We start from the raw sequence: 12782 nt of genomic DNA on the forward strand, positions 1-12782 counted from the left end.
AGTCGAGTTCGAGTATTTACTATATCGGCTCAACTCAATTCGAATGCTCCCCTAAATGCTGTCACAAAGGCTCAATATATCATGGGCTTGTAATTCTAAGCATTTACCGTAAATAAAAGGAATTCCACAACTTTGATGCCTAATTTTTAGTTTCCTAAAATATCTCTACAAGTGTGCTGGGGAAATACCAAAAATCATGTACCCAATCTATTACTACCACGCAGCATAAGAAATTCATAAATGGTTGGTACCTGCCAACGTTTAGACATTGTTGATTGACATAAAAAATAATAATTGAACTCTAAAAATATATAAAATAAAAAGTAAAGAAGTATTTTTATGGACAAACTATATGAAGATATATCACAAGATGCAATAAGGGGGTGAGAAAATTTTGAATAATCCTAAACCATGGCCTCCAATTGCTCCTATTCCGACGGGCCACAAAAGAAAAATTGAAAAATAATGAAACCCATATTCTTATACACCCGAAATAAAAATAACCTACGACAACTTCTCATGCGGGAGGCTTCCTCTAAACATGATGACTCTCCTCTGTTCAAAAAGATGATTGAGATTAAAAATCAGATTTTAATGGATGCTGATAACATGCTTAATATGCGGGGGGTCAAAATTCTTCTTTGAGTTATGACTCTTGTTTTCAGTTTACTGCAACTTCAGCAGAGAGGAAACCAGTGTGGAGAGCATCTTGATTGGTAACTTTGGTCTTAGAGAGCTTGAGTACCTGCACAGCTTCGTCCACTTTGGCAGCCAATGAATCGGGTGACTCCAATAAAAGAAGCAGTTCCGAGTTGTCCATCTCCAAGAGCATTCCTGTTATTTTTGCAGCCAGATCCGGCTGCGTATAGGAACACACAAAATTTTGTATCAATATCAGAAACCTTTACTTGCCTCATTTCTTTAGAAAGACATGGAACTTGAAAGGATAATTTAGCAGGCATGACTTTAAAGAATGGCGACTTCATCTGATGTCTAGAATATCTTCTAAGGATTTGTCCTCCTTCAGGAATAGACAAAATAATATATAATGTAACTTTGAATCAGAAGTTACTTTCAAACTAAATCCAACTATGAGCATAGAATACGCTTTTCTTTCATAATCTTTTTTGGTTTAATTTTAGAAATTATTTGCACATACAATTTATTTTGAGAATGTGAACTTTGAAACTTAAAACAAGTTTTAATGGATCAAGTTCATCATGGGAATTCATATAAAAGACAACCCTTGAATTTGCTCCAAAGAAAACTTGCAGTGTACTAATATTACCTTGTGTTTCGTTACAAGAGGATAGAGGCGCTCGCCCAGTATCTGTTTCTGCTGCTCAGGAGAAGCAGCAGCAAGCATGCTGCTCAACATCTCTGAACCTTGGGACCCAATACCAATGGGGTTGGAAGTGGCTGATGGAACCCCATTTCCTTTGTTCAGACGTCCATTTGGCACATACTTCTGCCCAGTACGCTGCATCGCAATTCGCAAAATAAAAAAATTTTATTAGAATTTATAGGACATCAACCGTAATCAATATGTCAATCAACTTTAGTAAATAAAAATGCATGAATCTGACACAAATGAATCTAATGCACAACCATTTTTGTCAACTCTGTCCCTGTTTAAATTTTTGTTGACTTTGCATACTACACAGTTTAGGGAAAATTTATCACAATCCAGCCAAATAATGTGTGCTAGCTCTGCATTGCAATTATCTCAAACATTTAGGGGATAATAAATCAATGTATAACTAAATGTTTGCATAATGTGCTTTTGTAATGAGGAATCTCATTCTCCTTCCTATTACATTTCTCAGTTGCTTGGTGTATCTGAAATAACTTTTTTGGACATTTTGGACTGTAAGATTTGTCCAGATTCTTTGGATGTTTGGTTGCTTATCGACTTTCGGGGGTCTTGGTGGAAATAAGGCAGCTAAATGGCCAAGTAAGATTTATTTTGATTGAAAGCATAAAAGAACAAAAGAATGTCATTTTTTCCATAATATATTGTCTAGAACAACATTGTATAGAACAAAAAGACAAATCAAATATCAAATCAGGACTTATTATTCCTCATCTGTAAATAGGCAAATTTTGATACTTAATGCCCCATTGATAGTTTGAATCAGATAGGAACAATAATCTATTTTAGCTTGAATGGTTTGTAGGGGAACTCTACCTTCTTTAAGCCATTCAAGTTGTGCAATTTCTTTTTCCGTCGATACATCTTGCAATTTGTTCTTAAATTCCTTTTGCATCTGCTTGTTCAGTTAATTCAACAGCTTTTTCATTGCCTTGCGAAATGGAACTCTATTCTTTAATTGTCTGGTTATAAATTATGCAAGATTATTAGGGCGTCCATAAGGTTTTATTATTCTAGTAACAGCAATGTTGAGCTTCTGGTTTTCATGATTTAATTCTTTTTGTATGTTTATTTGTAATTCTTCACTTCCTCATGTTCTACCTTCTATTAATAACTTTGGAAATCCCATGGTTGCAGTTTTCGATGTCATTTGGTTACTTGGTTGAAAAGGAACATTTAGCTGTTAAGGGGTCAAATTATGTCTTTGTAATTGTTTTGGGAGAGAATTGCTCTTCCTTCCAAATGGAAATTTGACTCAAAAGCTTCTAAGGGAGATTTCACTGACTTTGAATGAGATTGGCTAGCTAGTGTTTTCTTTTAGCTTTAAGCTTATTCTTTCATCTGTTTTTAATGATGATATCTTATCATCCTCAAATCACTCAATAGATTTCTATTTTTATCCAATAAAATAAACTAAAATAAGATAAAAAGCACAATATACCAGAACATAAAATTTGACCAAAGGGAAAAAGGGTAGGCTAGAAAGTAGAAACTCAAAAGTATGCCTGGTAACTCGGTCCGTATTTATGCACATGTCTGTGAAGTGATTACTGTTTAAAAATCAACTGGAAACCATTCAAATCAATTTATGACCAATTTAGACTGCTTTAATTAGATGTTATCGTAAATTCTTGATGGGGCTCTGGTTACTAACAACTCCATGGGCTCAATTTTTTGCTTGAAGTGACTTCAGGGGGCAAACCTAACAGTGAAATAATTGGAGTTCGCTGTGAGTTGTTTTCCAGAATCTGAAAGGAATTCAAGTGACAGACATAAACTACTTTAATAATTCTAATAAATGTTAATCACTTTAATCACTTCATTGAATTTAAAGCATCACCTACCCACCGACAGTAAGACTTACCCTGGATAAAAACCTTTCGAGTAATACCCACAAATCTCAAATTTCTGATAATGACACCAAGTCTATCCTCAAAACAGTTGAAAATCATTGGAAATAGATATGGTTAGAAGTGGCATGTGTCATAATTCAGCATGGTGAGGTTTGAGGAAGGGGTGCAGCGTTCATACTACAAAGAAATATTTGGGTATCCAGCACTTGACTAAAGTATGCCCTAGAATGGTTATGTTGCATGAACCATGACACGGAGTTGTATGCAACACAGACAACACACACCACACAGGAGGAAAGACAATAGTAAAAACAAGGGGTTAGATTAAAATGTCATCAGAGTGCCAAACCAATGTCGTGAGTGCTTGAAGAGGCGTAAGCCAAGAGTTTTTAAATATTTGAGCTGCAACTGGTTTAAACATAAATCTCAGGGGGAAAACTCCAATAATCACTCTATATGGCACAATAATATCTTCCTCAAGAAACGGATATGACAAATGACAAGAAAGGAAACACCATAGACTCCAATTAACAAGAAAAAAAAAAATATCTAGGGAAATTGAGTCGACCTACCAATCGCAACACTAATACCCCTTCAAAACCCCGAGACTTTTATGCACTCAGACCTTGTCCTCTTTCTTCTTCAAGGGAAACACCTGAAAAAAGTTTCATTTATAACATCAGACTTCTATGGCTCAAATCCTTCTGTGACTGCTACAAATGTCATGGATTCACTAAAACTATTTCACACAAAAAACCTGAAAGTTAGGTCCCTACTCAAAGCCAGGATCACGCTTGTTGTGCCTTCTCAGATTCCAAACTTTACAGATCCAGCTCCTGGGACCCTACTCAGCAGGAACAGCAAAGGTTTCTTCATTTCGGGAGTTATATGTCTGAGCGGGTTAGCAAATCCAACAGTCCACAGCAGCTTTTCAAGGAAGTTGTTTGCACTATTACTGGAGCCAAAGCAACGAGAGGCTGGTTTTCAGAGCATTCAGGAATCTCGGAATCTCTAATATGCTCAGCATCATTATTAGCTTCAAGATTGGGCAAATCTGATGACTGCAACAGTTCATCATCATTTCCATTTGCCACACAGCCCATACCATTTGAAGATAACACAGCATTCTCATCCAATAAGGCTGGCATTTTGTCCTCATATTTTGTCGATGCCAAATCCACTATAGCTGGCAATTTACCAGTATCCTCATGGACCAATGGCAGCATTTTCTCATTTTCTTTCAAAACTATATCAATGACAAAGGTCGTTGAATTATCAACTGGAGCATTTTCAGCAACACCACTCACCACTTCAGGCAAAGATATAGCTAATTTATCTGAATCAACAAAAGAGGCAGTCTCTGCAACTGAGTTAAAAGCCTCCCCAATTGGAGCAGTGTGAGTGGTTTGAACCAACTCTTCATGTGAAGTTGCAGATTTAAATGAATTGACACGAGAGATTATCTCCAAACCTAAATTACAAGCCATCTCCGATTTATTGTTAGTGACCTGAGAATCCTTATCCGAGCTACTACTGTTGGAGCTCCTCTGATCTTCATATGACCCTCCACCATGTGATTCCTTCATGCATTTGACATATTCGATGCCGACAGTTTTCTTCTCATCTGAGCTAGTACTGCTACAGCTCCTCTTATCTTCATCTAACCCCCCACCATGTGGTTCCTCCATGCACCAGATATGTTCAATGCTGGCAGTTTGCTTCTCAGGACACTTTTCAAAATTAAATTCCCTAACAATCTCAATAACCTCATTCTCATTATCATTAGGGAATCTTTCCATGGATTTTTCAGCAACAAATGATTGAACAGACAGAGGGTCGCTGACCTTGTCTCCCTCATAAAATAGATGGTGATGGATGTGGCCTTGATAGTCCCCAGAAGCTACAGAACCGACCACACAACTTTCCCTCTCTTTCTTATCGTCTAGCTCCAAATCATCATTTCCAAGAGCTTTGGTAGCAGAGTTGATGTTGGCTCCGCTTTCTTTGTTTTCCAGGACACAGTATCTACTGCTAGTACCGCAGGAGAGATAAGAAAGGGACATCTCATTGAAATCCTTGAAGTTAGCTTTATCAATGAACTGATCTACCTCATTTTCCTACAAGGAAGGTCATGGGAGAGCCATTCATTTTAAGCTGTTTATTCTAGATTGATCAATAAAGTTAAGAAAGATTGTGGATCAGAGGACCGTGGGAACAAGAACACCAATTGTCAACTGACTTATTTGTCAAGTGAATCTGGTTCATGATCACACTTTTTAAAAATTTGAGCAGGTTTTGCAGGACAGTGTTTTGTCTGAACTTTAGTCCTCAATATGGTCCCAAATTCCCAATGGACAAACACAGATAGATTGGTTAATAAAGCAGAAGAGCAAAAGGATCTAAGATTTCCTCATCATGACCCTGTTTGTAAACTAGTATATTTATTGAGAAAACATCAAGAGAAACATTCTCCCACAGTAGTAAGTGTCTTAGGGAATGGACATAGATCAGGCCATTCGCTCAAAGCAATTTCCAAGGCACTGCTCCAAGATTGTTACAGAAAGACCATCATGAAATCATCTTTGTAAATAAATGCTTTAAGAAATCTATTTTTTAAAAGTAAATTTTTATAAGATCATATAGACAAAAACTAGCACTATTAACAGAAAAATATAAAATTAAATTATATCACGTGCAGCATTAGACAGTAAATATGCATTCAATACTACATATATCAAGCACTAGTCTTTGGCATATGAAATGTGACTTAGAGAATATTATACAAAGGAAGAGAGTGCAAACCTGTGAATTGTTCAACTCTTTTGATGAAGTCACTAACTGAGCAGGCTGCAGCAAATGTGGCATCAATGAAGCCGAGTGACCACCTCCCTGTGGAAGTATATGTCCATTCATCCTTCCCCTGTTTTGTCTATGTTGCCTTCCAGTATTGGGAATCTGTAAAAATAACTTATCATGAGTACAACCAGGTTTAGCATGTTCACCTATTGGATAGCAAGCTGAAGTACTAAAACATTCCAAGTGAATCTGTTATAATTATTTCCTGCAAGGACGCCCTTTTTGGTAAAAAATAACCATAGAGAAAAATGATCCCTGTACTTTACCAATTATAGATGCAATAATAACACATCCCTTGTTCAAAATACAAGAAGTCTACAATAGAAAAAAGAAGTTACTTACCATAGGAAGTGGCGGGGGTTGAAAAGCTGGTCCGGTTGGAGGTGCAAATGCATTAGGTCTCCATCCTGGTCTCAAACCCAAAGGTTGATACATCAGCCCTGATCGTGGAGGCACCTGTGAAACAACACCTGGAGGAGCTGGGTAGTAAAGGGGAGGATAGCCACTGGGGATAACAGTTGTCGAAGGCCCTGCTAGACTTGCCATGCGCTGTGCATAATGAAGCTGCAATTGAGCTTGCCTCTCATCTTTCCTTTGAGCAATAGCAACATATAGAGGCTTTCGGTGAAACATGTACCCTGTGAAATATCCAAGGACAATATATTAGGCACAAACGAGGCTCAAAAATATGAAAGTTTATCAAAGTGCACAAAGGCAAATTACAGAAACCTTCCAAACGTTTCAACCACTTCATGCTTCTGAGGAACCACAACATTTTCCATCATGTTTTGAAGTCAATATGAAAATAACATTAATCAAAATCCTCATTCACTTATATGTTTATTATTAACCACTTCACAAAAACAGCCTCATGGCAAAGTGTGAAATCTCATTTACTAGAACCAGATACATAGAAAACATAAGAGTGGAACAAGATACTCAGATGAACCATACCTAAGAAAAATAGGACAAAAGTCAACAAAGAATGGTTGATTTTATATCATTCATTTATTCATTTGCTGGACTGGTGACATTAAATCATTTAATTTGTAAACTTATCTAGATACTTCAAAAAATTCATCCCGTATATGCTAGTATAATACAATTAAAAAATAAAGCACAACTTTTGGCCAGGTAAAAAGAAAAATCGTTTAAATGAGAGAATTATTTACTGGTTCTCAATTATCTACCCAAAGACATAGAAATGCGATACAAAGAGAAAATACGTTTTAAAATTCAAAATTTCTAATTAATTTTAACTGTTAAAAGTCAACATAGACACCATAGAGGAGTCAATTGTCAAATGAATAAATGCTGCTCTAGGACATTATTGAAGTCAAGTGACAAGAATGAGCATGATACTAAAAACCAACTGATATGTCAAGGTCTCCACTATTGACTATCTAACATCATCATGGATATCAAATCTTGAGCAAGGTTTGATCTTTTTAACCTTCAATGATCACCTAAATTAGTATTTTATTCCTCTTAAAGAAAATGCTTTGATGATGCGCTATCTAGACCCATTATTTTTATATACTCGTCAAAATAATTTCACATGGAAACAAGATTGCTTATTCAATACGGGAAAAGAAAAAGAAAAAATGTCCACTCTCCCATCCCTTCCTTCCCCTCCCCTCCCCTCTACCACATCCCAAATGCAAGGACGAAAAAATGAAAAGCGAATGCTAGCTCATAAATGAGGGAAGTTGAAATTTTACTATCAAAGAAGTTTACACAACTTTAATGCATCAGCTAATTGTATCCGTTTTCATATTTACAAGTATTTAAAGCCAATAACTAGACCCTCTAAAAGAAAAGCATGCCCTCTTCCACCTCTCCAGTCTCTGACCCACTCTTTCAATCATAGAATACCAAAAAGCAACAAAAGCAGGGTTAAGCTAGAGAAACACAACCGACTAAAGCCTTGAACCCCTCTATGTCTCTATGATCCATACTACTGTCACCCACCCTACTCTCTTAGACATGCTGATCTTCAACCTCAAAATTTGCTCAAAAAATCTGAACGCTGTAATAACCTTTCTGAATTCCTCAACATTATCCTCCAAGTAAAAATTTGGAAATTATGATGTGGTCCTAGTTAAGCCACATAAAAAATAATAAATTTCTTATATGCATCATCATATAGTGCTTGTTTAGGATAGTTTTAAATTAAAGTAACTTTTATTGGTGGAAGAGAATGAAAGTAAAAAGGAAAAAAATTACGGTTAGCTTTCTTAGTTTAGTTAACAGCATTGTTGAGTTTGAAAATTAATTTTAAGCCTAACATCACACTTTACGACAAAAGTGGGTTGTCAAAATTTCATCCAAAGTTGATTTTAGAGAAAAAAAAAATTTCCAACTAAATTAATACATCCTATATTAAAAGTAATTTTATAGTCTAAAATCACTTTACTTCAATGCTGCAGCAAATGGTTTGGCGATAGTTTTAAATTAAAGTAACTTTTATTGGTGGAAGAGAATGAAAGTAAAAAAGAAAAAAATTACGGTTAGCTTTCTTAGTTTAGTTAACAGCATTGTTGAGTTTGAAAATTAATTTTAAGCCTAACATCACACTTCACAACAAAAGTGGGTTGTCAAAATTTCATCCAAAGTTGATTTTAGAGAAAAAAAAAATTTTTCCAACTAAATTAATACATCCTATATTAAAAGTAATTTTATAGTCTAAAATCACTTTGCTTCAATGCTGCAGCAAATGGTTTGGCGTAAACTTGAACCAGTTCTTAGAAAACCATTGTCTAGCATTCAAAATCTAAAAGACTTCACCATGGGCAACTGATGCAGGACAGCATCATGGAATTAGAGTCTACACATAACTTGGGAGAGATACTGGGGAGGAAAGGAGAGGGGAAAGATAAAGGAAGAAAGAAGAGAATAGAGGAGATACAAAGAGGGGAATCACACGTTCACTTCAATTCAAATCCATCAAAAAAATACCTACTAGATGGCTTTCACACGCAATTTTATGTGAAAGCCAATGATACAATGAATTACACATATACCCCTACAAACACATGAAATTACACAAGAACCTCTAAAATACACAAACATTGCAAAAGAAATCAAAAGTGTAATACAATATACAATTTCTTATCATGAATATGGAATTTATTTCTCCAAGATCATGAAAAAGAAATCAGAAGTATAGTCATGCTGGCTTCCCCAAAGTTACGATAAATATCAAGTCAAATATGCAAACTAAATGATGTCCTTTTTTTTTCGTGAATCATTTAGACTATGATTACCAAATCTGATACCTCAGCAATTTCTTATCATGAATATGGAATTTATTTCTCCAAGATCATGAAAAAGAAATCAGAAGTATAATCATGCTGGCTTCCCCAAAGTTACGATAAATATCAAGTCAAATATGCAAACTGAATGATGTCCTTTTTTTTTCGTGAATCATTTAGACTATGATTACCAAATCTGATACCTCAGCAATTTCACAACATATACAAGCTAACCAACTTACCATGAAGAGTGGCCACCGCTTTATTTGCCTCCTCAGGAGTTGAGAAACAAACAAAACCAAATCCCTTACTTATTCCTCTATCATCTCGCATTAATTTTGCAGAGGTGATTGTGCCACATTGACTAAAGTGTTCTCGCAGCTCATCATCATTCACATCATCATCAATGTTCTTCACATACACATTAGACCCCTAAAATGTAAAAGAATATATATTAACAAGCAAGATACAGAAAATAGCTATACGACGATAAACCAAGATGGCACAATAGATGGCAAGAACTACCTTGCATTTCAAAATTTGCTCCCTGCGTTTCTCCTCAAATTGACGACGCAAAATTTGTTCACGCTCAGCTCTCTTCTGTGCCCTTGCTACGTACATGACCTTTGACCCTACACATCACGAACCAATGCAATCGAAGATATGTTCAAAATCTTAGCATTTGGTGTCCACATAGCAATTCAATGTCAGAAAGAGAACATGGCCCACCAAGTTGTGATTCATTCATAGCTTGCAGAGCTCGCCTGGCATCATCAGGATTTTCAAAGTTCACAAATCCAAAACCTTTTGAGTTTCCGTTATCATCCTTCGAAATAATTAAACTAACAATTTTCCCAAACTCAGAAAACTTCTCCTCCAGAAGCTTTTCAGTTAAATCAAGATCCAGATTCTTGACGTATAGATTTGTATATTTTGCATCAGGATTGGGCACGATCCTATCACTCTTCTTAACAAATTTGCCAACATATCTGTACCATAAAATTGCAAGCAATAAAAAACCAACGAAGCATAAGTAGGCTAGGATTGGAAACCAAAGGAAAGAATGCATGCATTAACAAAGGCATATAACCCAGGGTGCATAGGTGATCACACTATCACAGTCCCAATTTAGTTGCTGGGGAGAGAAAAACAGAGAGAAGGCTATATATGCATACATCTGTTTGTCACCGAAATTGCTGCCATTCAGATTCTCAATGGCAGCATTTGCCGATTCCTCAGACTGAAACTGGACAAAGCCATATCCTTTGCTCTTTCCATCCTCAAAAGTCACAACTTTGCAAGACAAGATAGTCCCAAATTTCATGAACATATTTTGAAGTGCCGCATTGTCAATAGAATCATTCAAATTCTGCCAAAATTACCCAAAAAATAAAATTTAGTTTTAATCAGTAAAATAGCGAACCTAGTTCAGTGAAAAATTATAATTTGTTTAAGCAGGATTGAATATACCTTGACAAATACGTTTCCAATCCCACTCTTTCTCGCATCTGGATCGCGATGAGACCACATTACCCTTATCACCTTGCCATTCAGCGCTGAGTTATTTTTTGTCTCAATAGCTCGAATTGCTGCTCAGAAAAAAGGAATAAGAAAATGAATAACACGCTACAGAGCAGAGTGCATTGATTCACAATTACCATTCATCTGATGCAGACAAAAACAAAGGAACCCCTAAAAAACTACAGCACTGGAAAATCAATACTCCCCTTGGTTGTCAGAAAGAGAAAGCAAAAGAGAGGAAAAGAAAATGAGTGAAATTGTCCCCCCCCCCCCCCCCGGTTTTTTTTTTTTCCCCTCAAAGCATTTTCATTCCATTCCATTCACAAAATTTTCTTCACCGAGAACATAATGGAGAAACTGAAAAGAATCTGCTGCACAATGAGAACGAGTGATCGAGAGCTACTTTGTTCGTTTTCTTCTCTTGCTCCACACAATTTAGCAACAGAATCGAATCCAAATCCGAAAAAAAAAAATATTCCAAATCAAACTACGAAATACGTAAGCCAAAAAGAAAAGAGGAAAACAAAAAGATACCATCTTGCGGAGAAATAAAGTTGACATAGCCGTAACAAAAAGACCTCCCGGTGGAGGAGTCTCTGCATACGCGCACGGAGGCAAGGCTCTTGAAGTCGGAGAAGGCGTCAAAGAGCAGCCCGTCGTTCACGTCGGGATGGAGGTCGCCCACGTAGAGCGACACCGGCGAGGCAGGGACCGTCGGAGGAAACGCCATTCGCGATTCACCAGCAATGCTCGCCGCTTAGGGAAACAGAGAAGCGAAACCAAGCGAGACAGAGAGAGAGAGGGAACAAAGTAGCGTTTTTTTTCTTTTGGTTTTAATTATGAGAGAGAGAGAGAGAGAGAGAGAGAGAGAGAGAGAGAGAGAGAGTGAATTTATGTGATAATGGCGGATTTTAGAAACATTATGAGTAATAAAGGAGCAGATAGAGATGGAAACAAACGGAACGGAAAATATTCAGGGAGAGAGAGAGAGAGAGAGAGCGAGAAGAAAGCGATGAGAGGGAGAGAGAGAGAGAGAGAGAGAGAGGTTTGTGTGCGGATTTGCATGGGCGCGGGAGTTAGGGCCTCGGGGGCGCTCGCCAAAAGGACGCAGAGGCGTGTGCGGAGGCCGCCGCGCGAGAGAGCGAGTGCGTTCACGCGCCAGAGACACGTGGCGGGCAGGTGTGAAAAGAAAGGAACGAGGGGGAGGGAGAAACGGGGTAAAAAAATGAGGGTGGGACCAAGCGGACCTGAGACTGCTTCAATGTTGAAGAAAGCCTTAGCGTTCACGCACTCCCGCTCACAACGGGATCGCCCTTTTCCTTAGCCAACCCTTTCCCTCACCCCCCGCCCTAATCTTCGCCCCTCCCTCTTTTTACTTCTCTTTCCCCTTTTCTTCTTTACATTTTACTTGATTTGATTTTAGTTTAAATTTATTAAATCATTTTATTGCATTCACTTTTAAGATTGAGTTATTAAATAATAACCCACAACCGTTATGGCTCATGTGTGAATACAATATATAGGCCCACTTTGTCATTCTCGTTGTCCCGTAATAACATTAAGCTTTTTTCTATATCGCTATTGGTGGGATAGTATGTATTTTCCACAAAAAGCGAATGTATAAATTTCATTTAAAGTATGAAACTTCGAAGGTTTGAATCTTTCCTAAAGGCATTATTATTTTAATTTTTCAAAAGCTATATAAGCTAATATTTTGAGATCGTGAATTTTGAAATTTAAATTTGAATTAGAAGAAGCTCTATTCATAACCGATTCAAATTAAACTTTTATGTGCAAAGTAAAAATTAGAAATTCAGAAAATTAAAAAATAAGGTACATTTTTGTAATTATGTAGTTTTTTTGCCTCAAACGCTCACACTTGGCGAACCCCTTTTTTCTCTTTTATTATTATTATTTTTCTTTTCT

The 12782-nt window shown here is 36.8% G+C and overlaps 1 protein-coding gene across 1 annotated transcript; it reads right to left on the bottom strand.

Moving 5' to 3' along the window:
- Positions 1-288: 288 nt before the first annotated feature.
- On the bottom strand, positions 289-11905 carry LOC131168690 (polyadenylate-binding protein 7). Its single transcript, XM_058128317.1, has 10 exons — positions 11391-11905; positions 10806-10924; positions 10511-10704; positions 10065-10324; positions 9861-9967; positions 9578-9767; positions 6424-6719; positions 6028-6180; positions 1289-1480; positions 289-859 (listed from the first exon to the last, which is right to left on the bottom strand). Exons 1-10 carry the CDS (start codon positions 11584-11586, stop codon positions 662-664), a joined length of 1905 nt encoding a protein of 634 aa, XP_057984300.1. The 5' UTR covers positions 11587-11905; the 3' UTR covers positions 289-661.
- Positions 11906-12782: the final 877 nt, after the last annotated feature.

Source organism: Malania oleifera, chromosome 11 (genome assembly GCF_029873635.1).
Source record: "Malania oleifera isolate guangnan ecotype guangnan chromosome 11, ASM2987363v1, whole genome shotgun sequence".
Taxonomy (NCBI): Eukaryota; Viridiplantae; Streptophyta; class Magnoliopsida; order Santalales; family Ximeniaceae; genus Malania; species Malania oleifera.

Excerpts from the sequence above, each read along its gene's own strand:
- LOC131168690 (XM_058128317.1), bottom strand. The coding sequence starts at position 11,586 with ATGGCGTTTCCTCCGACGGTCCCTGCCTCGCCGGTGTCGCTCTACGTG. Across the intron at positions 10,925-11,390 it reads CTTTATTTCTCCGCAAGATG|CAATTCGAGCTATTGAGACA; the intron begins GTATCTTTTTGT and ends TTTTCTGAGCAG. Across the intron at positions 10,705-10,805 it reads TTGGAAACGTATTTGTCAAG|AATTTGAATGATTCTATTGA; the intron begins GTATATTCAATC and ends TAATTTTGGCAG.